General features: G+C 41.4%; 1 protein-coding gene across 1 annotated transcript in view; it reads left to right on the forward strand.

Moving 5' to 3' along the window:
- LOC121857291 overlaps positions 1–23,774 on the forward strand; it is a 62,386-nt gene that overhangs the window by 13,173 nt on the left and 25,439 nt on the right. The window contains exons 6-12 of the mRNA XM_042353280.1: positions 4,323–4,547; positions 4,880–5,030; positions 6,279–6,422; positions 11,374–11,564; positions 12,962–13,062; positions 15,675–15,875; positions 18,950–19,024. Of these exons, the coding sequence (XP_042209214.1) occupies positions 4,323–4,547; positions 4,880–5,030; positions 6,279–6,422; positions 11,374–11,564; positions 12,962–13,062; positions 15,675–15,875; positions 18,950–19,024 (1,088 nt within the window). The remainder of the gene's footprint in view (positions 1–4,322; positions 4,548–4,879; positions 5,031–6,278; positions 6,423–11,373; positions 11,565–12,961; positions 13,063–15,674; positions 15,876–18,949; positions 19,025–23,774) is intronic.

Raw genomic sequence — 23,774 nt, forward strand, 5'->3', positions numbered from 1 at the left:
AACCTCTGGTGGGATGGGACCAAGTGCAAGATGTTTCTACGCCAGACTCGCGGAGGTGATCTCCGAACAAACAGCAGCCCAGAAGTTATGTTACAGTCGACTGTCTTCTCTCCTCCCGGTCGGCTTTGTTCTGCCTCAGAGGAACGAGAGCTTCTGCCCCAAAGCCAACAGCTGCAGATATTGACTATGAGGCAACAGTCACTGCATGCCACATAGATTCTCGGCTCAATTAACTCTACACATATAGGATAGCTACTTATGTATTAGGATATTTAATATTAAGGAAATAAAATGGCGGCGAAGGTGTGGCTATTGGAGGAGGCTGGAGGCCACGTTTAAAAAAAAAAAATAAATAAATAAATAAAAATAGTAGTAGTAGTAGTAGCATGACGCTACTAGTACAGGTAGTAGTAGTAGTAGTAGTAGTAGTAGCCAAATTAACATCAAAATTCACTTAAGCTCACGGCAGCCCTCACGGACCACATAATAGCCCAGAACGCAACAGGGGAGGTCGATACCAGTGAAGTAAACGAGATTCGTAGGTCCATTACGACAGATCGACAGCACTGCCAAAATGATAAGTTGCAGCAACTGTTGCTGCAGGTTCCAGAAAATTTGAAAAAAAAAGTAGCTATAGCACAGGAGGTGGGCGCCTCGAACTGGTTAACTACGTTACCGATAAGGGCAAATGGTTTCAGTCTTAACAAACAAGAATTTACAGATGCCATTGCTCTAAGGTACGGTCGGCCAGTAGAAGGTTTGCCCTCCCAATGCGTGTGTGGCTCTTCCTATGACGGCGATCACGCCATGGTGTGCAAGAAAGGGGGCTTCATATGCATGAGGCATGACGAAGTAAGGGACCTTACAGCAAATATGTTGAAGGAAATCTGCCGGGATGTCATGTTAGAACCGACCCTCCTTCCATTGGATGGTGAGATCTTCCAACATAGGACTTCAAACACATCTAACGAAGCCCGTGTTAACGTCAGTGCTCGAGGATTCTGGACGCGGGGACAGCGAGCTTTCTTCGACATCAGGATCTTTGATCCCATGGCCGCATGTCACCGTAACCTAGCTCTTGATGCTGCACATAGGAGGAACGAGAACGACAAGAGAAGGGCATATGGGGAGAGAATTCAGAATGTTGATCAAGGCAGCTTCACTCCTCTAGTGTTCACAACCTCTGGTGGGATGGGACCAAGTGCAAGATGCTTCTACGCCAGACTCGCGGAGGTGATCTCCGAACAGAAGCAGCAGCCCAGAAGTTATGTTACAGCCTGGATGAGATGTCGACTGTCCTTCTCTCTCCTTCGGTCGGCTTTACTCTGCCTCAGGGGAACGAGATCATCGGCCCCAAAGCCAACAACAGTTGCAGATATTGACTATGAGGCAACAGTCACTGAATGCTGCATAGATCTGGGGCTCAACTAGCTCAACACAGCTTGGATATCTACTTATGTATTAGGATATTTAATATTAAGGTAATAAAATGGTGGCGAAGGTGTGGCTATTGGTGGAGGCTGGAGGCCATTGTTGTAGTAGTAGCATCAGCATGGTAATTTATGAGAAGACCGCTACCACCAGAAGGAGTTGTTCAATTTCTTTCATTTTTTCCACAAATGTTTTTATCATTACGGTATTTTAGTGAGTATTTTAAAAGAGGCGACATCTTTTTTTATTATAAGTATTTTTTAGTTTTATCTACCTTCACAAATCAACTGTAGTGGCCGGGGTATGAGGCGGGGAAGTTTCGGAGCAAAACACGGTGAGAAACTGATCATATGACACTAAAATATGTTTTGTGAGTGCTATGTACGTCAAGAAATTAATTAATTATTTACCGTAAATATTCCTCCGAATAATCTGCCGTCACCTTCCAGTGATGCCAGGTACAGGGACATTTCCCATGTTAGGGAAAAATTACGCCCTGGAGGAAATGGTGTAGAATAACGAAAATTGGTCAAAATTTAGGGAAAGGGAACAATGACATAGAGACATTTAGAAAAAGAGTACCAAAATATTTCGTCGACGGTTCTGGTTTGTGTCAGTCGGCACCCATACACCCAAGGATAAAATACTGTTTCTAGTACTCCCACAAGGTATTTCGTTGATGCAATCTTGCCAACAGGTTGTTAAACTGACCAAACTACTTCGTTCTGTGTCGCCTTGTATTAGCACTATTTTCATTTTGTTTGTTTACAGTCCCCCGCTCCTCTGGTCACCTAGTTATTCCCATCTACAGGTCCCCCTCCGCCCTCCTCTCTGCTCTTCCGTTCTGTTTTCATTAATTCGTAATCTAATATTATATTATATTATAATTATATTATATTATATTTTATTATATTATATTATATTATATTATATTGTATTATATTATATTATATTATTTTACATTATATTATATTATATTATATTATATTATATTATATTATATTATATTATATATTATATTATATTATATTATATTATATTATATGTACAATCACCTGGTCTACGACTTCCAAAGAGCTTTTTCAGGTTATCCTTTTTTTCTTTTTTACTGGGATTAGCCCACCCGGACACAGGTCACTGACCCACATCGGGGCCTGGGGGGTGAAAATGTAATAATAATAACAATAATAATAATAATAATAATTAGTTCAAAATAAACAAAAAATTTAATAAACAATAAAATAATTAAAAATTAAATAATAAGAACAACACTGAAAATAATAATAATAATAATAATAATAATAATAATAATAATAATAATAATAATAATAATAATAATAATAATAATAATAATAATAATAATAATAATAATAATAATAATAATAAAGAAATACAAAAATGAAAAAAAAAGATTTATAGTAAGAAACGATATACTGTATGTATGTTGTGTTGTCAATAGTAAGAGAAACAATTGAGACCCTACAATTGTGTGTAAATGGGGCAGAAAGTCAGATCAGCCACGTGGGACTTGGTCACATATGGCAGCAGGGTCTACCATTAGACAACACATTATGCTTCCAATATCTTCCCAGGCGGTAGTACCTTCTGAATAAGTAAACAAAAGTAAAACATTATACTAGACTAAATTATAGAAGGATCAAACTCAGCAAAATGTGTTGATACTATAAGGACGCTAACAGTCCCCAATAAGGGTTGGTATTGTGGGGGAAAATTAGAGCTGTTCAAGGAACTGTATGGAATACAGAATGACAAGCCTAAAAATTAAATAATAATAATAATAATTACAGTTGCAATGAACATTCATCCCAATAGACACTTTCAGTAAATTATCTATTTATTTTCAGCCATGTTAACATACAGATGCTGTCATATTGATTTTCATTTTCTTTTTCCTTTTTTACTGTTGGCAAGTACTGGGCATGAACCGGCTCCTGAATATATCTGAACCTGCTCCAGTGTTGGTTAAGTCTGGTCTTGAAAGAGCTCACACTCGGTGCCGTCACAACACTTTGGTAGGTTGTTCCAAGAGTTCACAACTCTCACTCCAAAAAAAGTTTGCCCTCACAGTCTTCTGGACTTGTGGCTTCTTCAACCTTGAGCTGTGCCTGTGACCCCTTGTGGGGCGGATGTCCAGTAACTCCAGGTATGGACACTCGACCGAGTAGTGCCCTCTAAGATACTTACACTTCAATTAGGTCCCTCCTTGCCCGTCAGTAGTATAAGCTAGGCAATTGTAGGCGCTCTAATCTCTCTGGGTAACTGAGGCTCCGTATGTCCTTTGGACATTTTCAGTAATTTGACAGCATATTACCTTTTTTTTCAAAACACCGTTAAGTATATATAAATAAAATATGCAATTATGGAAATTTTGTGACGATAAAGAAATTATTTTTTTTTTTTTGGGTGTGCATCAGGGAAATTGGCCAAGGAGACCTGACTCACTGCGTCTGCCTGTTAGTTTACTCGCTCCGCCGGTGGCCCACGAGTACTCAACTACTCGCTACTCTCACGTCTGCAAAAAAAACTGTCGATAACACCATGCCACTTCAACAGATATCAAAATAAGTATTTTCTGTTTACTATGACTCGGCTAGGAAGTTAGGTAAGGTTTGGTAAGTTTGTTTGGTTGGTTATGTCAGGTCCTAGTAAGTGAACGAAATCGAACAACTTCTGGCGGCAGCGGTGTTCTCAAACATTACCAGCATTACTAAGCTTGGTATATTAGTACAGGTAGTTGTAGTAGTAGTATTGTAGTAGCAGTGTTAAGCTAGGTTTAGTAGTAGCACTAATAGTTCTAGTTGTAGCAGTAGTAGCAGCACCAAGCAACGGATAAGATGATAAGGATTAACTTACTGTCTTGGGGTCCACAGTCAACAACGGGTTCCCTGGAGAGCCTCAACCTGGAAAGGAAGCGACCGAGCTTAGTGGGTGGGGATCTACTGCCTCCTGGGCCACCCACGCCAGATCTCCTGACGGTGGAGCCCAGCCCTCAGATCCCCGGCCTCGTCAACATGTGCTTTAAACACCTGGAGACCAATGGCATGCACACCCTCGGCATCTTCAGAGTATCCTCCTCGAAGAAGCGGGTCAGGCAGGTGAGTGCAACTCGCCACCAACTCCATTTTTCAATGTCTCAGTATAGTGTAGTGTACCTCAACTCTTGATACTCTCGGCCAATTTTTTTAACCATTAGGGTATGTCCTTCTGTCCATATACAAGTTATTTACTATCTAGAAAGTGCTCCTTGAATAAAAAAAAATGTACTATAGCTAGATCAATAGCAAGTTCAGTTAGTACACTATTTTGCAATTTTATTTACCAGAATTATGTTCCCTGTTTGTGTTCAGGTATTGGCCAGGAGCATACAGTACAGTCCTTTCATAGAGTCAATACAGTATCTGTCATTAATTGTGGATTAACATTGTAGCTACGAGAGGAGTTTGACAGTGGACGGGAGGTCTGGCTCAACGAAGACCACTGCCCTCATGACGTGGCGACGCTACTCAAAGAATTCTTCAGGGACCTTCCAGAACCGTTATTAACAAGGGAGCTCTACGAAGCCTTCATTAAGACACAAAGTATGTAGTGTGGGTTGGCTTTCCTCACCTAACTTCAAATATTAAGGTCTGGGTTTTCACGATGTGTTTGTTTATGTTAATGACGAAAATATCAATTATTTGAAGGTATTGTGGATCAAGAGGTCTGAAGTTTAATTAATGTACTGGAAGTCATTAAGCAGGGTGAACTAGTGACTTGAGGACCTCAATGACCTTGTACCTGCATTTATGACTATGCTCACAAGAGTTTTCTTTATATAGAGCTGTTATTTGACCAAGATTTCTGGCCAAATAACAATCTGCCATTTGACCGGGACCCGCAGGGCTTGTGTATGATTTTATGGTTAATATTGACGACATACCCGTTGCCACGTAATTTGTTTTCATGGATCTTTTCTTACTATATTTTCATCTCTGAGTTCGGATATGACATTCCTTTCTTAGGCATATGCTTCATTTAGTAGACAGTTAGGCCCCTAGGCTAGCACTAGCCTGATCCACACTCGATGTTGTCATCCACTCATTGTTTGTTTCAGTGCAACAACCGAGTGGCTGCTCTCACGTCCACAAAAAACATAAAATTACACCATATCAAAGTGGGTTCTTTATGTTTAATATGCCAGGGGCTCTGCCCCCATCTAGGAAGTTAGGTGAGTAGATTTATTTGGTCAGGTTGGTGCAGTCTGCTAACAATGCTTCGACCGTTTGCGTGTCTTATCGACTAAGCTTAGGTTAGGTATAATTGAGAAATAACTCCACTTTAAGACATTTGCCCAAACTATGACAGTGTACACCGCAAAATACAGTGAAATTGCGTAATTTTTTTAATAATTTTCTATGAATAGTAAGTGACGGGTATGTCGTAAATAATTACCGATTTAATTATGATTTCAATAGGATTCTGGTCAGGATAGCTGTGGTCATTACACTAATTACTCTATTATGTTTCTTGAAGTCATTGTTACTTGATGTAAAATTTGTTTCACAAGAAAAGTACAGTTTACTGTTCTTGTGAAGCTCTCTAAGTGTTCTGTGTTTTGTCTAGCTGAGTTAGGTTAGTACAGTACAGTACTTAGTTTTATTTTAGAACCTGATCAAATAACCAGTAGTTATTCGGCCAGATACAGGTCACATAACTCTGCCTTCTTTATATTATTCGGAGTTTTAATGTTTTTGGTGATATAATTATATTATTGTGTCTGATCACTTGTATTATTTTGGTGCCATTTTAGTGTTGTTGTTGTTGTAATGTTTCTGGTGGCTTTACAGAGATCCGGAACCGCAAGTTACAGTTCGAGGCATTACAACACCTGATCCAGCTCATGCCACCAGCCAACCGCGACACTCTTTACTCACTCCTTATCTTTCTGGCTACTGTTGCTGAGAATGCAGTTGACCAGCAAACCAGCACTGGTCAGTCTTACACGTCATCCTGAAGGGAAAAGAGTGATCACTTAACATTTAGAGCATGTATAATATTGAAAAAGCATATGATTTACTGTACTGTGATAAGCTACCAGACAAGGATGGACCATTTAGTGCTAGAATAATTGGATTTACATGTCATAATGTTGAATATTAATTCCTCATTCGAAAGGAGAAACTATCACTAAGTAATAAAAAGATTTGTGGTTAGACTAAAGGTGAAATTGAATCAATTCTACTCGAGAATCTTATGATGCAAGTCACCCATTGTGCTGTGAGGGCCTTGGGTAACAAAAGGGCTGATAACCCCCTTTATAATTATCACAAACAACAATATCACTTACTACACTAACCATTAGAACCTCTTTTTGTGTATCCAAGTAAACGTGTGTGTGTGTGTAATAATAATAATAATAATAATAATAATAATAATAATAATTAACGGTTTATTGAAAAAAATTCTGCAGCCCAAAGGCTGAAAATATACATTGGACATAAATGACTTATTACATACATTGGTGGTTTAACAAAAGCCTTCATTAGAGAAAGGTAAAGGAACATACAGTGAACATACAGATTAATGTAGGTGTTGAACAGCAAACTTGTAGTGTAGTAACTCCCTCCCAGATGGTGTTAGGAGGAACTCACGTGGTGTAGTAGTTCCCTCAGATGGTGTTATGAGGGACCTGGCGTGGTGTAGTAATTCCCTCGCAGATGGTGTTATGAGGGGCCTCACGTGGTGTAGTAATTCCCTCACAGATGGTGTTATGAGGGACCTCACGTGGTGTAGTAATTACCTCACAGATGGTGTGATGAGGGGCATCACGTGGTGTAGTAACTCCCTCACAGATGGTGTGATGAGGGGCCTCACGTGGTGTAGTACTTCCCTCACAGATGGTGTTATGAGGGACCTGACGTGGTGTAGTAATTCCCTCACAGATGGTGTTATGAGGGACATGTGGTGTAGTAATTCCCTCACAGATGGTGTTATATGAGTGAGGTGTGGTCTTAGGTCTTCCTATCGTAGATGGATTAACACATCGCTGGTTGTTGTTGGGTCTCACGGGCCGTTATCACTGGGTACCTGGGACCTCACTGTGTGAAGGTTAACTTGGGTACGACTGTTACTGTTGAGTTGTTCTCACTGACTTAAGCACTGTTCACCACTGTTCACCTCTGTTTAACACTGGTTCCGTTCCTTTCCTAAATGAAATTGTAACTTCTGGCGAGAACTTGTTGATATTCCGGTGGGGAGGAGGGTTCAGGGGAGGGGGTTGGTATGGGCCAACTTAACAGTTGACCTGGCTGCTCCGAGAGGAGCGCCAGGTACGTCTTGACCCTTCGGTGGTCAAGGATGTAGTGTGTGTGTGTGTGTTTAACCTAATACCCTGTACTGTACTAACCCCCATTTACTGTGGATCATGTTCACGTTATAATCTTCCTATAGCAATCTTACCATCCAGGTCCACGAGTAATAATCATAGTAGTAACCAAAGTGAACACAGATACTGATATTAAAACACTGATTAATTTACTGCACTGTACTGTAGTCATCATCATCAACCCGGTTCTTTTTTCTTATTTATTTTACTTATATTCTCTTCACAGTTCTTTTAACATATTCTTCATCTTTGTTCTTTACATTTCTAAGTGTACATTAGTTTACTATTAACTTTCTCTTACTTATCCCATTTATTCTTTTTATATGCATCTCTTAGTTTCTTATATATTTTCTGATCTTTGGACTTTTAATCCCATGTTACTTTACTATCTTCAATACTCATGGTAGGCCGCCACCACCCACAATATAACATAACACTGTGGTAGTAACGTGGTGAGGTCTAGGCACAGGAGATATCAAAGGATTCAGTTGAATTTAATGTTACCAAGGGAGGGGGAGTAACATAGACAATACTGCACTGATAAACACAACCCAACGTACATTAGAGATTTGGTCAAATTTACGTTAACACTGGTGCAAAATATCAGAATACCACTGGGCATTACTATATAATTAACAAAAATAAGTCTACAGTATAGCAGTTGAAATTACTACAGCTTACTGGTAATATTAGACAACAGTGACACATAACAAGAATAGGTCTTTATCACTTCAATTTATTCTCAGTTGTACTAATACTTTATAGCATTCATAAACACTCAAACACCTGCCTGTTATTCACGTGATGTACTTCTTTGTACTGGAGATACAACTCTACCTCTCCTCACTCACCAGTATTACACCTCTACATCCTCTACGACACACGACTCATAAGTATTTATTTACCATGGGGGAACTAGTATACCTGAGGTGAAATAATACAGACCGGATGAATGATCACCTGACTCACGCCAACCTGTATTCAAAACATTGCCGTGCGTCAGTGAAACCACCTCTGGGTTCACGCTTAGTCAAACCGAGTCCAGGCTCCAGGTGTGGTAGTGAACAGCCACACACGTAGGTCCCCTTATGACTCGCTCCCAGGTGCGCCACCCACTCAAATATTAATCCCGGTTTACTCAATGCATCCTGCCTCAGACACACTGCCGGCAGCTGGCTACCGACCATTGGCAGTTCACGCATAAACAGTGCCTGGGTATATGATTAAATGCATTCAGAATGCATAAGGTTAAAATACGAATGTCTACTAAACTTAAGGAAACGAATGGAGCATGATCACTTAACACTTGATAAGAGGTTCAGTTATTTTGCAGGATTACTTGTTTACTCAGATAAAGTACAACTAAGTCACGGGTTTACAAGTATACCTGGCTATATGAAGAAGGGCGTTCAGAATGAGCTCCTGCCCCAGTGTTCACAGGTTATATACCCCAGAGGTTACCCCAGAGGTTACCCAGTTGGGATTTTCACGACTTGTTTATCGGTCTCATTTACGGTACTCATCCTTTCATGAAAATTATGGCTACGGTTTTACATTAAGTTCTTAAGGCTAACATTTATAATCTAATCAGTGTTTGAGCTTGCAATGCAATAATTATATTGGTCACAAGTACATGAGATGGCATGTACTTCTGGACAGAGTCGGCAAAAATTAACAGAGGCCTATTGAAGGGGATAGGATTTCATTTCAGAGACTTGGGCAGTTGACAGGTCTGGACCCGAAGATTGATGAGTTTTTTTAATACAAAAATGACAATAACTTCAAGACATTCATCAGATTCTCTGATGAATGTAAATCGAAGACATAACTTCAGTTTTGAATTAATATCTCGTAACTTCACGAGGCAAAAACAGTGATCATAGGCTTTGCTTGGCATTCAAAACACATCATCTTAGTACAATTTCCACTACTGGTAAATATAGTTGAAGCTTTCAACATACAGTATACTGTGTGTACTGAATCTTGAATGCTTCAGCTTACGGTAGGCATACATCCTTTACTGCCACTCATACGCGTTACTGTACATCATAAATTTAAATTTACAGTACAGGAGGACACTTAAAGCAATATACTGTAGAAGATGGACGGTGCCTCGACACTAGAGGAAACAAGTCTAGGGGGTAACTCACTAGTTTGACACATGTTTTATGGACGATGAAGCTTAATATGAATAAGTGGGGGTACAGTACTGCATTATTATACGATAAGTCCAACTGTGGTCGTTACAGCAGTAAATATTGAGAGCTGAATGTTCAACTGGAGGCCTTGAGCTGAATATGGAGCATTTTCACTGAACATGGTGTACTTACAGTGATATTGTGTCTTATAAATAACTGATATAATTATAAAGTTTGAATTGTATCTGTATCAGGGATGATATACAGTACTGTGTGTCAGGAGTCTTGTCAATAGTTCTCATGAGTCAAGGGAGGAACATTAATTTTTTTTCTGTAGAGGAAAAGTTTACAGGAACCAAAATCCACTTGTCTTGTTATTATCCAGTGTTTCATCATGTGTCAAGACTGACTATAACACAAACACCTCCTAAGGTCTGAGGGTCTTGGACTATTGATATAAAGCTTGTAGGGTTCGTGATATTATGTTGTCTAGCACTCAGGATGGGATTGATGGAAACTCTAGGTGGTGGTTTTCTTACATAAAATATATTATATGAAAGACAGTCTGGTGCTGGAGATGCCGTGTGGTGAGAAACTTGTGGTGAGAGACACGTTCAGTGAGTAGCATGCTTGAGGTATCAGTGCAGGAGCTTCGTTAGAGATGTTGGGTGTTGCTGTCCTCCATGTTGAATGAGGGCTGGACAGCGAGGAGCTTGCTTGGAGGAGGTGTTGCGTGTTCAGGAACGCAGGGCAGAATCAATCTCAGTGGATTTTTTTTTTTTCTTTTTTTTTTGTAGGAATATTACCTACGCGACCTTAAGCTAATCCATGCAGGATTGACCTCAGTGGAGAGAATTGAGCTTATATACACAGCAGCCGGAAGTAAACCCGTGGGAACTCGCCGGTTTCTTGACTCCGTTGCTAGGGAAGACGTAGCAGGTGGCTGGTTGCTAGGATACTGTGGCATCTGGTGACGCCCCCCTGGGCCGCTCGTTTGGTTGCTAGGATACGGTCGCATTGGAATGCGGATGTAGTTTGTAGGGGAGAGATCCACGACAGCTGTTGTGATAAACATGGACTCAGCTGGTGCAGGTACAGTCATCACAGCAGGCCATTAAAACTTAATATGTTCCTAGTTATTGTTTCCCAGTGCATACATCTCTTCAAATATTTTTCTTGTTAAGTGCTGGGGATTATAGCAGAAATAGAGGTTAAACTGCACAATTAATCTCTCAGATGATTATACAGTTTACAATGTTCCATAGACAAATTAATAGGAATGTAAAGCTCCAATGATAAACTTGTGACCCAGTGTTGGAACTCACAAGCATTATCTAACTCACTTGGTACAGTATTGTTTCTTCAGTACACATTGGAAAGATCAGTTTTCTAATACTATGGTTGGTCATTCCTTCATAGGAGAAACAATGCAGGGGAACAAAATGGACAGCAGTAACTTGGCCACCCTCTTTGCCCCAAACATCCTCCACACAGTGAAGCCCGGAACAGAGTCCATGTCCACGACAGAGATGGCCACGCACGCTGAAGAACGGATAGAAGTCATCAATGTTGTCAGGAGTATGATTGACCACAACAAGGAGCTCTTTGAGGTCAGTCAATTATGTCTGCTAAAGTTTCCCTCCACCAATAAGTACTGTACAGTATGTTGTATGTGATGTTTTTAGTTAATTTTTAAGCTCACCTTGACCTTCAAATTTATGTTATACATCCCACTGAAGCAGGGACTCAATGCATAAATGTTAGTCTAGCTTTATGGCGTATGATTCACTCAACATTGACCAGAGACCGCCTCCCAAAACTTCTCTCTACAGGGACGTTGTCCTGTGGTTCTGTTTAAGCTCCCCTTTACCAAACCAGGTCTTTATTTAAAAATTAGTCCAACCCTGATTAAAAAAAACAGCAAACCAGCAGGTACATCAAGATGAATCCAGGAGCTAGTTCAGTTGACCTGAACCTGGTGTAAACAGAACCAGCTTCAGGGTTTGTCCTGGTTGACCTTTTGGTGTGCTAGCTATGGAAGCTTACTTCATTAATGCTTCTTTGGCTGAGTAAGTATATTTTATGCAGTACAGTACAGTATACAGTTCCAACAGCAAAACGTTTCTGCCACAGAATGCAAATAGCCTCCTGAGCAAGGCAGGCTCTGCCAGAGGTGTTCTGGTGGAGTAATCTGACAGGTCACTTGTCTCACCAGCTTGGCTATAAAACGGAATTTCATACTAAATTCTTTTGTTTTCTGTTTATGTATTGGAGTCTTAATGTGTGTGTGTGTGTGTGTGTGTGTGTAGTGAAGAATAATGGTTGCCCCTCGTGTATCGAGGATGGCCGGCCTAAGGGCCACCTAGGTGTGAATTTGTTTAAGGTGTAGAAACTGTAGCCAACACAACAACCACACCCTGAGTTAACGAGCTGCATGACCCAGTGTCAAATGACGTAAAGAAATTTGCCCATAACTTCACCCTGCCCGGGGATTAAACCCGGGTCCACTCGCTTGCCTGGCGACCTGTGGTGTAATGGTCAGCATGCTCGCCTCGCAAGTGAGTGGACCTGGGTTCGATCCCCGGGCAGCGTGAAACTATGGGCAAGTTTCATTATGCCATTTGCCTCTGTCTACCCAGCAGTAATTGGGAACCTGGTTGTTAATCCATTTGTGGATCGTGTTCCGAGATAATGGTTAGCCAGTGCAGTTGGCAAGTTGTCCGGTCTTCTCGGAATATTCTCGTTAACTCAGGGTGTGGTTGTTGTGTTGGCGACAGCTTCTACACCTTAAACACTGGGTCATGCAGCTCGTTAACTCAGGGTGTGGTTGTTGTGTTGGCGACAGCTTCTACACCTTAAACAAATTCACACCTAGGTGGCCCTTAGGCCGGCCATCCTCATTACACGAGGGGCACCATTATATATAGTGAAGAAATTTAATGTGTATGTTGTTGTAAGAGACATAAAACAACTAAGTACAGCACTGTACATGTCATGGTTCCCGCAGGTGTCAGCTGAGCTCCTTGATGAGACCTACCAACACCTGATGGACACCCACCCGGAGGCTCTGAATGTGCTCTTGCGGCGCCGCTGTACAGGTCCAGACGAGTAAGTTCTGTTGCCGTGTTCTCTTGCCTCTGTCAACACACTATTGTATGAGAGGCAGCAGCACTTACACTGAGGTGCAGTTATTTGTCAACTTGGAGGTGATGGCCACACAGATGAATGTGTCTTACCTCCGTACAATTGAGGCAGTTATTACTGTGAATAATATAGTCAACTAAGTGGGTCTAGTTACTGCATGATATAACTTAAACTGTGTTTAGCTAGCCAGAAATTGGTTATGTACAGTTATGTATATGTTTTATATATAGAACAAGTGGTAATCTTAAATAAGACATGCCATAGCACAGCAGTGATAGTTTAGTGAGTTAGACTATATGACAGGACATACAGTTAATGGTTGGTTTTGCATGTATTTCATCCTCCATTAGTTATAATTGGCTTATGTGTGGCTTAGAGATCTTTAGTAATATTTTAACAATTATTAATTTTCAGTAGAATTAATCTTCACTTGTTATGTACTGGAAATGGCTTCGAATATTTCCAATCATTGATCTATTTTACTAACACTGTACAGTAATACTAAATGTGTATTATGAATATCTTCTAACATACACTACCTTTACTAATAACAGACTAATTTATTGAACTTCAGTTGTAATCTTGATGTACAGTACATAATTATCCTGCCCCGTCTCCCCAGACCCAGGACAGGGCGGTCATCCCTACGAGTCAGACTACTGAAGTTCAAGAAATATTATTTTTGTTAATTTTTTTCTCCCATTATTGTATCCAGTTTCCTCTCCATCATCAATATTTCGTTACATCTTTTCTTTTCTATTGTGTTCTTGTCACACACTCACACAGACAAGATGCAGTACAGTGCTACACCTTTATGTCATACAAAATTCAGTGGTCGAAGAATATTACGCTGGTCACCAAACAAACAAGAACAGGTCTTACATGTGTGTTAGCTGTTGTGTGCAGGAAAGTTTATGAATGTGGACCGCATATTAACTGTTACAATACAGTGGTTGTGTATCAAGGTGACAGTAGTACCTGTAGTCACATTACATAAGAACTGTACTCCTGAGGGTATCAGTTGTGGTGTCCACTGTAATGTTTATATTTTCTTCATTTAAAAAATTTCTAGTTGTTGAAACAATCAGATGAAAACCTGGGCACAAAAGCATAGACGTTGTCCAAAACACTCATAAGTATCAAACAAGAGTGGGTAAGATCACAGGACTTAACCAACTACCACAACATTCTTATACATTTGCTTTTCTAGTACTGTACCAGATCTTGTACTCATAACAAACTTCAAATTTACTGAATTCACTAATTTTACTCTCATAATCGACTGGCATAAGTGGCCTGTCTTAGAGTCTGTGCGTTTATTTGTGTTCTGTTGTCATTTTAATTCTTTCATAAACGCTACAGTATATTTATTCATATGTTCTATTTCCCTTCATGTTTTTATTAATCCTACAATCTCTCATAACATCTCTACTGTTAAAATAACCTCAGTCATTATTACAACTGCTTTTGCCTGAACACCACCATCACTCACTCTGCACTACTACAGGGCAGGATATACAGTTCATGATCACTGAACAGGGAAATATAACTAGGTATAAGATGAAGTTCTCCAATTTATTGTATATAAGATAAAAATGACTTGACTGAGTATTATTTTCTGACGGCCAGGAAGGTTGACAGTCAGTGTATCAGCTTATAAGTGGCAGTGAATTGTATTTGTAGTTTAGGTGTTGATAAAACATCTATTATAATTACCGGTAATCACTTTTAGCTTGTCTGCTTCTGAGGAAAATGGTGAACCAGTCAGTCAGGTCTAGCAGTTGAATCTCCTTTTGTTATTTTTATCATTTAGGGAACCAGATTAAGGGACTAAGATTAAGGGACAAAGATCAAGGGAAAAACACTAAAATTTATATCAGACTTTGCTTTTCATCTCATTTTTACTCTGTTAGTTGAGGCCCTGGTATAAGAGGGTAATAATTTACACAATATTTAAAGTACTGTACACAGAAAGGTACTTTAAATTTGGTATGTTGCTGTATGTAGCTACTGCACTGGGTAACAAAGGAAAGTTCAATATGACCAAAAAATAAAGAGTAAAGGAGGCTGTGGTGAGGTGCCTAAGTGTATGGACAGAGGCTGAGAATTTAAGGACATGAAAGATGAATGTGTGGATGGAAAAAGTGGAAGAGTATGTTTTAGTTTAGATATTTTCTGAGTTAACATGTGCATAGTCACCTAGGGTGTCTATAATTCAGTAATTATATACATTGTCACTTCTTTATTCCACACTAGCATTTTTCTTTCTCATTAACAACACTGCCACATCCCTAACCAGCTATACCATTATCACCACCACACTCTCCATACCACCACCACTACCACCACCACCACCACCACTACCACTATGATCTAAAACCATGAGTGTTATAGTTAAGTAGAATCTAAAGTGAGTCTATTGAATTCGATCATTTCAATAGTAATTACACCAGCCCATCACAAGCAGTTGAGTGATCCCATTGGAGGAAGTCTACCTCTATAACGTTATATTTGGGAAAGTTCTCAGTATAGTTCAGTTTAGGTACACGACTCTTCTGGAGGTCCGTCAAGTCTTGAGGGTTAAACATGACTGAAGACACGTTAGCTCTCCATCTTAATTTTCCCTTTATTAGGAGCACATGTCTTTCCTATTCACATGAGTACAGTATCACCCACCAAGTAACTCAGCTCATCACTGCCCCCCTCCCTGCTTGTTCTGGTTCTTTTACTACGCTTCTTGCTACAACCAGCTTCTTCACTTATGATACTCATAACCAGTAAGTTTCATTTCCTGGCTCTTCTCTCACTCTGGGGTAATGTTGATCACATCCAAAACCCTTATAAAACTTGAACCAAACCTTCCTTGAACTGATACATTATCAGGCATCAGATACAGTAGAGTAATGTCTCAAAGACTGTACATTAGAAACTCTTGTACTGTATCCACTCGTCTGTGAACCTGACCACTTGCTGGTACAGTATTTGAAAACTGTAGATATGGTTACAGTACTTGAATCTTCCGACACTGAATACAGTAACTCTGCCCTATGTGTGCAGTATACAGCTAGTTCGCCGAGTTAAAATACTGTACAGTATTACTTATTGACAGTACAGTATTAAGTTCAGTTTATTGATAACAGTAAAGCACTGTACAGTATCTGCAGTATTTGTGAAGAGCTGATAGTCTGTGAATGTTAATTGTTTGACACCACTGAATATTGGCTGTCTAACTTCTCATTAACAGTACAGTATTAAGTCAATCTATTTGTATACAGTGTATCCCTGAATTAATTGAGAAGCCAATTACTACAATTTTTTATCAATTCAGCATCTTTCATGTCATAAAGACCGGAAAAATGCAGTGCAATTGCCATATATATATTTTTTTAATGGCAGTGATTACTGATGGTAAAATATATAATGTCACAACTTTCTGCCATCCACTCTGTACATTAATAAAAGTTTTGTTTTGATCTTCAAGTCACTGGGCAAGTGGGGTGGACTTATAATCCTGCCTAGAATGTACAGTACATAAGTTTATACATAGGCTGAACAGTAAAACAGTTTATAGTCACAACTCAGTGGCTGACTGTAATACATAACTCTACATAATGCAGTTACTGATTACTGTACATAATATCGTATGGATGTGACCTTATTCAGCTGTTTCACATTACTGTACAATTTTAAGTTCGACTTAATATCTGCCAACGCTAATGCAGTAGGAGTTGTTAAGAGAATGTACTTGTTTTCAAAAGAATTCCTTAATTTTTATCGCAGTTTGTGTCTATTGGCTCACTGCTGTCAGATAGCTGTGAGTTTTGTAGCTACAGTACAATGTCAAGATAAAATACATGTAAAGGCAGTTGAAAAGTGGATAGATTAGTTTAAGATCTACAATATTTACAATAGTATTATACTGACAGGAGTATTGTTCTATTAATCGGGTGTAAGTGCCACTAAGTGTTTACTCTGTGAATATAAAAAAAAATCTCTCTTGCTCATGTTCTTAAACTCGTCCACATTACACTACACTACACCACAGCACACTCCATTAATGGTTGCCCTCGTGTAACGAAGATGGCCGGCCCAAGGACCACTTAGGCGTGAATTTGTTTGAGGTCTAGAAACTGTCGCCAACACAGCAACCACACCCTGAGTTAACGAGCTGCATGACCCAGTGTCAAGGAATAGTCTGAGAAGACCGGACAACTCGCTAACTGCACTGGCTAACCATTACCCCGGAACACGATCCGCAAATCGATTAAAATCCAGGTCCCCAATTACTGCTGGGTAGACAGAGGCAAACAGTAAAGAAACGTGTCCATAGTTTCACCCTACCCGGGGATCGAACCCGGGTCTGCTTGGCGAGGCGAGCAAGCTGACCATTACAACACAGCATTAAGCTACATTAAACTACAGTAGTTTGAACATTACTCTACCCACCAAAAAATAAGAATTACTTTTTTATGATGAGGAAGATGTGAGAGATATTGTCCTCTTGTGAGTGGTCTGACAGTTGAGTGGTTAAGACAACTCTGTCACTAGTCCTTTTAACACTAAATATAACATGAGACTGATTTCAATACCTTTTATAACTGTACATAAATTGTTAATTCACTTATATATCAGTATTAAATTCTCTTTAATGTTATTAAACAGTAATACAGTATTTTCAAGTCCACTTTTGTTGCTTTCTTCTTGCTCTTATAAACTTAACAATAAGCTGCATCTCAAAGTCTCCTCAATAACAAGTAAAGTAAATGGTTAATTCTACTGCAGTTCTAATTAACTCATCTAATCTTATCTATTCCTTCTGTGTATAAGTTTTGCCGTTCATCTGGTAACTTCCCGTTTCTTCTTCCATTATGTTTGCATGAAGTTTTTTTATGTTAGTTCTGTGTTTAACCAAGATGTTAAATATTAGTGAGGGCATATTAATTATACTTAGCCTCTAGGATACCGATGATTGTTTGTGTGAGTGTTTGTACGTGTCAAGAAGTTAACTGTTTGTTTGTGAACGTAAAGGAATGTTGATACCTTATCTAGGCTGTGAAGTGGTTATGTGTATTCCATGAGTGAAAATACAGTACGTATACTGTATTACTGAATATCCAAGAGAGAAACATGGCTGTACTGTATGTATGATTATGTAGACTAAAACATTCAGGGAAATTCTATATTGGCATCCAGACTGAAGCAAGTACAGTAGACGATGATTATTATTCTTGGGTTCTCTTTGTGTTGGCTTGTCGTGTTCTTATTAGGTTAAAACAGGGACCACGCTGGATCACTTATGTTTCATTGTGCAGGTTGGCAAATATGACAATAGTGTGTACTAGATATAGTATATAGAGAATTGTATAAGGTAATATTTTGTTTATTAATTGTGAATGTTTGGAATGATTCCCTTGACTTTCTCTTGAGATATATTCAGTGAAGCCAAATATAGATAATATTAAATCATATGGGAAACAAATATTCAAGTTAAGATGACTGATATACTGTGGTCTTTGTCACCAACACTTAATTATCATTGCTTTTGTCAATAACTGGATAGATTTTGTGTTCGTCATAAGATCACATCAGTAAAAATGACTAACAACACCAATAGCCCCCCAATAGAAGGGCCTGTGGCATACTGTATACGTACTCAATGTTTTGTTTGCTTAGGAGATAACCTCTGTTAGTACATTCAACTGTTAACTGACTGTAATGTAGACCTGTGTATGTCACTGGCTTTATAACTGAAGTCCTGTGCAGCTCCCCTTCTCCTCCATGACCAGTCTTGCTTCCATACTGTAGATGCTAACAAGCCTCTTCTTCCTCCTTGCGTTGTTTCTTCGTGCAGTCGTGGCCAGCACCTCCAGGAGCTGTTAGCGAGTTTATTGGCACCTCATCGGCCTCAGAGCTGTCCCTCCACTGTGTAAGTAGGAACTAGTAACTCCTGAGTGATTTCACTCCTGCAGCATCTGAGACCTCTGGCTCCTTTAGTGCTGGGATCTTGAGACCTTAATCCAAGTATTTCCCACCCCCCCACACACACATGATACAACACTTCCTTGAACTAGACCATGCTGTATCAGTCACCACCTTCCCCATCACTGTATCAGTCACCACCTTCCCCATCACTGTATCAGTCACCACACTTCCCCATCACTGTTACCAGGTCACACCTTCCATCCTTCATCAGTCACCACCTTCCCCATCACTGTATCAGTCACCACCTTCCCCCCATCACTGTATCAGTCACCTTCCCCATCACTATTCTTGATCACCACCTTTACCCCCTCACTGTATCAGTCACCACCTTCCCCATCACTGTATCCAGTCACCACCTTCCCCCATCACTGTATCCGGTCACCACCACTTCCCCCATCCCACTGTTACAGTCACCACCTTCCCATCACTGTCCCCCAGTCGCCACCTTCCCCATCACTGTATCAGTCACCACCTTCTCCATCACTGTATCCAGTCACCACCTTCCCCCATCACTGTCTGTCAGTCACCACCATCCCCATCACTGTATCAGTCACTGACTTCCCATCACTGTTACAGTCACCACCTTTCCCCATCCTGTATCAGTCACCTTCCCCATCACTGTTACAGGTGCCACCTTCCCCATCACTGTATCAGTCCTGCACCTTCCCCATCACTGCATCGGTCACCACCTTCCCCATCACTGTATCAGTCTGCTTTCCCCACATCACTGTATCAGTCACCACCTTCCCCATCACTGTATCAGTCACCACCTTCCCATCACTGTATCAGTCACTTCCCCATCACTGTTACAGTCACCACCTTCCCCATCACTGTATCAGTCCCACCTTCCCCATCACTTTCAGTCACCCTTCCCCATCACTATCAGTCACCACCTTCCCCATCACTGTATCAGTCACCACCTTCCCCATCACTGTTTCAGTCACCACCTTCCCCATCACTGTATCAGTCACCACCTTCCCCATCACTGTATCAGTCACCACCTTCCCCATCACTGTTACAGTCACCACCTTCCCCATCACTGTCAGTCACCACCTTCCCATCACTGTATCAGTCACCACCTTCCCCATCACTGTTACAGTCACCTTCCCCATCACTGTATCAGTCACCACCTTCCCCATCACTGTCAGTCACCACCTTCCCATCACTGAATCATTCACCACCTTCCCCATCACTGTATCAGTCACCACCTTCCCCATCACTGTTACAGTCACCACCTTCTCCATCACTGTATCAGTCACCACCTTCCCCATCACTGTATGTCACCACTTCCCATCACTGTATCAGTCACCACCTTCCCCCATCACTGTATCAGTCACCACCTTCCCCATCACTGTTACAGTCCACCTTCCCCATCACTGTAGTCAACCACCTCCCCACTGGTCAGCTACCACCTTCCCCATCACTGTATCAACAATAGTCACCACTTTCCATCACACATCAGTCACCACCTTCCCCATCACTGGTATCGTCACCACCTTCCCATCACTGCATCAGTTACCACCTTCCCCCATCATCACTGTATCAGTCACCCCACACTGGGCCCACTGCATCAGTCAACTCCTCTCCCCATCAGTCACCACCTTCCAGCCAGATCAGTCACCCACCTCCACCACCTTCCCATCACTGTATCAGTCACCTCCACAGACATCATCACCACCTTCCCCATCAGTCACCACCCCCATCACGTCAGCCACCACCTTCCCCATCATCAGCCACCACCTTCCCATCACACATCAGTCACCACCTTCCCCATCACTGCATCACCTCCCGCCTCAGCCAGTCACCTTCCCCACTGTGCATCAGTCATCACCACCTTCCCCACTGCATCAGTCACCACCTCCCATCATCAGTCAACACCTCCCATCATCACCGTAACAGTTAACAACACCTCCCCAATAGTCACCTCCCCATCACTCTATCAGTCACCACCTTCCCCACTGCATTAGTCACCACCTTCCCACAGACACAATACCTCGGCCATCAGTCAGTCACCCCATCACTGCATCATCAACAGTCACCAATTCTTCCCATCACTGTATCAGTCACCACCTTCCCCATCACTGTATCAGTCACCACCTTCCCCATCACTGTATCAGTCACCTTTCCCATCACTGTATCAGTCACCACCTTCCTCATCACTGTATCAGTCACCACCTTCCCCATTACTGTTACAGTCACCACCTTCCCCATCACTGTATCAGTCACCACCTTCCCCATCACTGTATCAGTCTTTGATGACCTCCTCCCCAAAACCTTCCACTTTCAGCCTCTTGATGTGTGGATGCTACAGCTTTCAGTATGTAAACTCCCTTTGCTTATTGTGCTTTGACTTGTGAACCATTGATCATTAAGTTCCTTGATCCTTTCACCATCCATATCTTTTATTATCAATACAGTACAGTAGCTGGGTTTATAACTTTGGCATTTTACATCTTGATCAGACAGCACAGTCATCAGTTGAGAACACAGAGCCTAGTGTGCCTAACTGTCCAGAATTTTACTTGCAGATCTTCAAGGCAATGCATTTAAGTATTTGCTTTGCATTTGGTTTTAATATTAGTCTTTGCTGGAGGTGCATTACTCCCAGACCTGCATTAATGGTGAAGTGCACACTACTGTAATATGGCCCATGACAATTGTGAAGTGTGAATTTCTTTAATATTGTTAACTGTGACTACCTTATGCCATGTATTATCACCTGTCTTTATTACCATCTCTGTGTTATGACAGGAACAGGTCTCCTTCTGGTGTTACAAATATCCTGATACAAATGTCATCATTTGAATACCCAAAAGAATCTTGAGAAGCACTTAACCTAACCTTCCATTTATCACCACACCACTTATGCTCTTGAAAATTTGAAGTGTCTACTAGGAAGACAAAAAATCAACCAACTTTTTGCTTCTTAAGAAATGCATATTTATTTGCTGTGAGCGTAGCCTCTGGGCCTCAACATGCTAACACTACTTCATGGTGTCTCTGTGGCAGAAGAGTTGGGAACTTCCTCAATTTGATTTATAGGTCACATGTGTAAGTCAGAGAGAGAAGTCGTGTCCTCGTTCTGTCCGATGATCACATACTGTACATCTAGTGAACCATATTCAGAGCCATGCCACGACTACAGTTGGCAAGCCTGAATCCAACTGTTCCGATGACACAAGGAAGTGCGTGCCAAATGTTCACTATTCACGAGATGTCTTCATCAATTAACTGGACACAATTTTTTGTCTCTGACTGTCCAGTTGGGGACTTTACCAACTGTTACAGTCGGCGTTGTCAATCCACACTCTCCGTGAGATGTGAACCCTGGGAGTATCGACTCATGCCTCCGAAACATTCACCTAATCTAGGGTTGGTGGATGGATGGCCTGGAGTCTTTATATATATATTACCAGACTACTGAATAAAGTTTGGTCATGGGAGGGCGAGTAAGGTGTGAAAGTCGTTGGTGTTAAGTCTACAAATATAACATTGTTACGCGAATGGGATCTGTACCTCTTTCAACCCCACAAAACACCTAAATGGGGGTTGGATAACTTTTGGGCCAACTGATAGTGCCTAATACCGCATTGCCATTAATTTTGTTATTGTTTTAACTTGGGGTTGCCTGGTTAGAGAAAAGGGTGACTACAAACACTCCAGGGATCCCACACTGTGTTGTCATCAAGTCTTATGAAAATCGGTAAACCAGTTTTCTCACCTTATGGCTTGTGCTTTGGAACATCAGGCAAAACTCTGCCAATTCGAAAGGCTGAATGGCACATTGTCGTTATCATTATTATTATTTATTTTAGGGGGTGACACATCATGTTAAAAAACAAAATGTGATGTGAATTTCGTGATCAGTAAACCTCTATTACCCCTATGTGAATAAATTGAGTAATGTAGCATACCTGTATCGTAGTTAGAATATTGATGAGTCACTCAGTCACAACCTTCTGTTTATAATAGTAATGTTCCTTACATCACCCTATATCATATATGGTGCTCAGGGGTGTGTGGGTCAGGGGGTGGATCAGGGAGGGTCGTAGCATCAGAGGTGGGGGATGGGAATCAGGTCAGCATCAGAGGTGTGGATGATCAGGAGGGTCGGCAGGGGATGGGAGGATCAGGAGGGTCGTGGCATCAGAGGTGGGAATGAGCAGGGAAGTCAGAGGTGAATGGGGTCATCAGGAGGTGCATCAGAGGTGGGGATGGGGGTCATTGGGGAGGATCAGGAGGTCATCAGAGATGGTCAGGGTCAGGGATGGGGGTCAGGGGTGGATCGTAGCATCAGGATGGGGTCAGCAGATCAGAGGTGTGGGATGGGGGCAGCAGAGGGTGTGGGACAGCAATCAGACCAGTCGTAGCATCCCAGTGGATCAGAGGTGGGGATGGGGTCAGTGGATCAGGAGGGGGTCAGGGTGGATCATCGTAGCATCAGAGGTGGGGATGGGGGGGGGGAGGGACGTAGCATCGGAGGTGGGGATGGGGTCAGGGGTGGATCAGATCAGAGGTCAGGTCAGCATCAGAGGTCAGTGGGGGACCATCAGAGGTGGGGATGGGGGTCAGAGGAGGATCAGGGAGGGTCGTGGCATCAGAGGGTGGGGGATGGGGGTCAGGGGGATGGGGCCAGGGGTGGATCAGGGAGGGCCGTAGCATCAGAGGTCATCATCAGAGGTGGGTGGATCAGG

Source organism: Homarus americanus, unplaced genomic scaffold (genome assembly GCF_018991925.1).
Source record: "Homarus americanus isolate GMGI-L3 unplaced genomic scaffold, GMGI_Hamer_2.0 scaffold20465, whole genome shotgun sequence".
NCBI lineage: Eukaryota > Metazoa > Arthropoda > Malacostraca > Decapoda > Nephropidae > Homarus > Homarus americanus.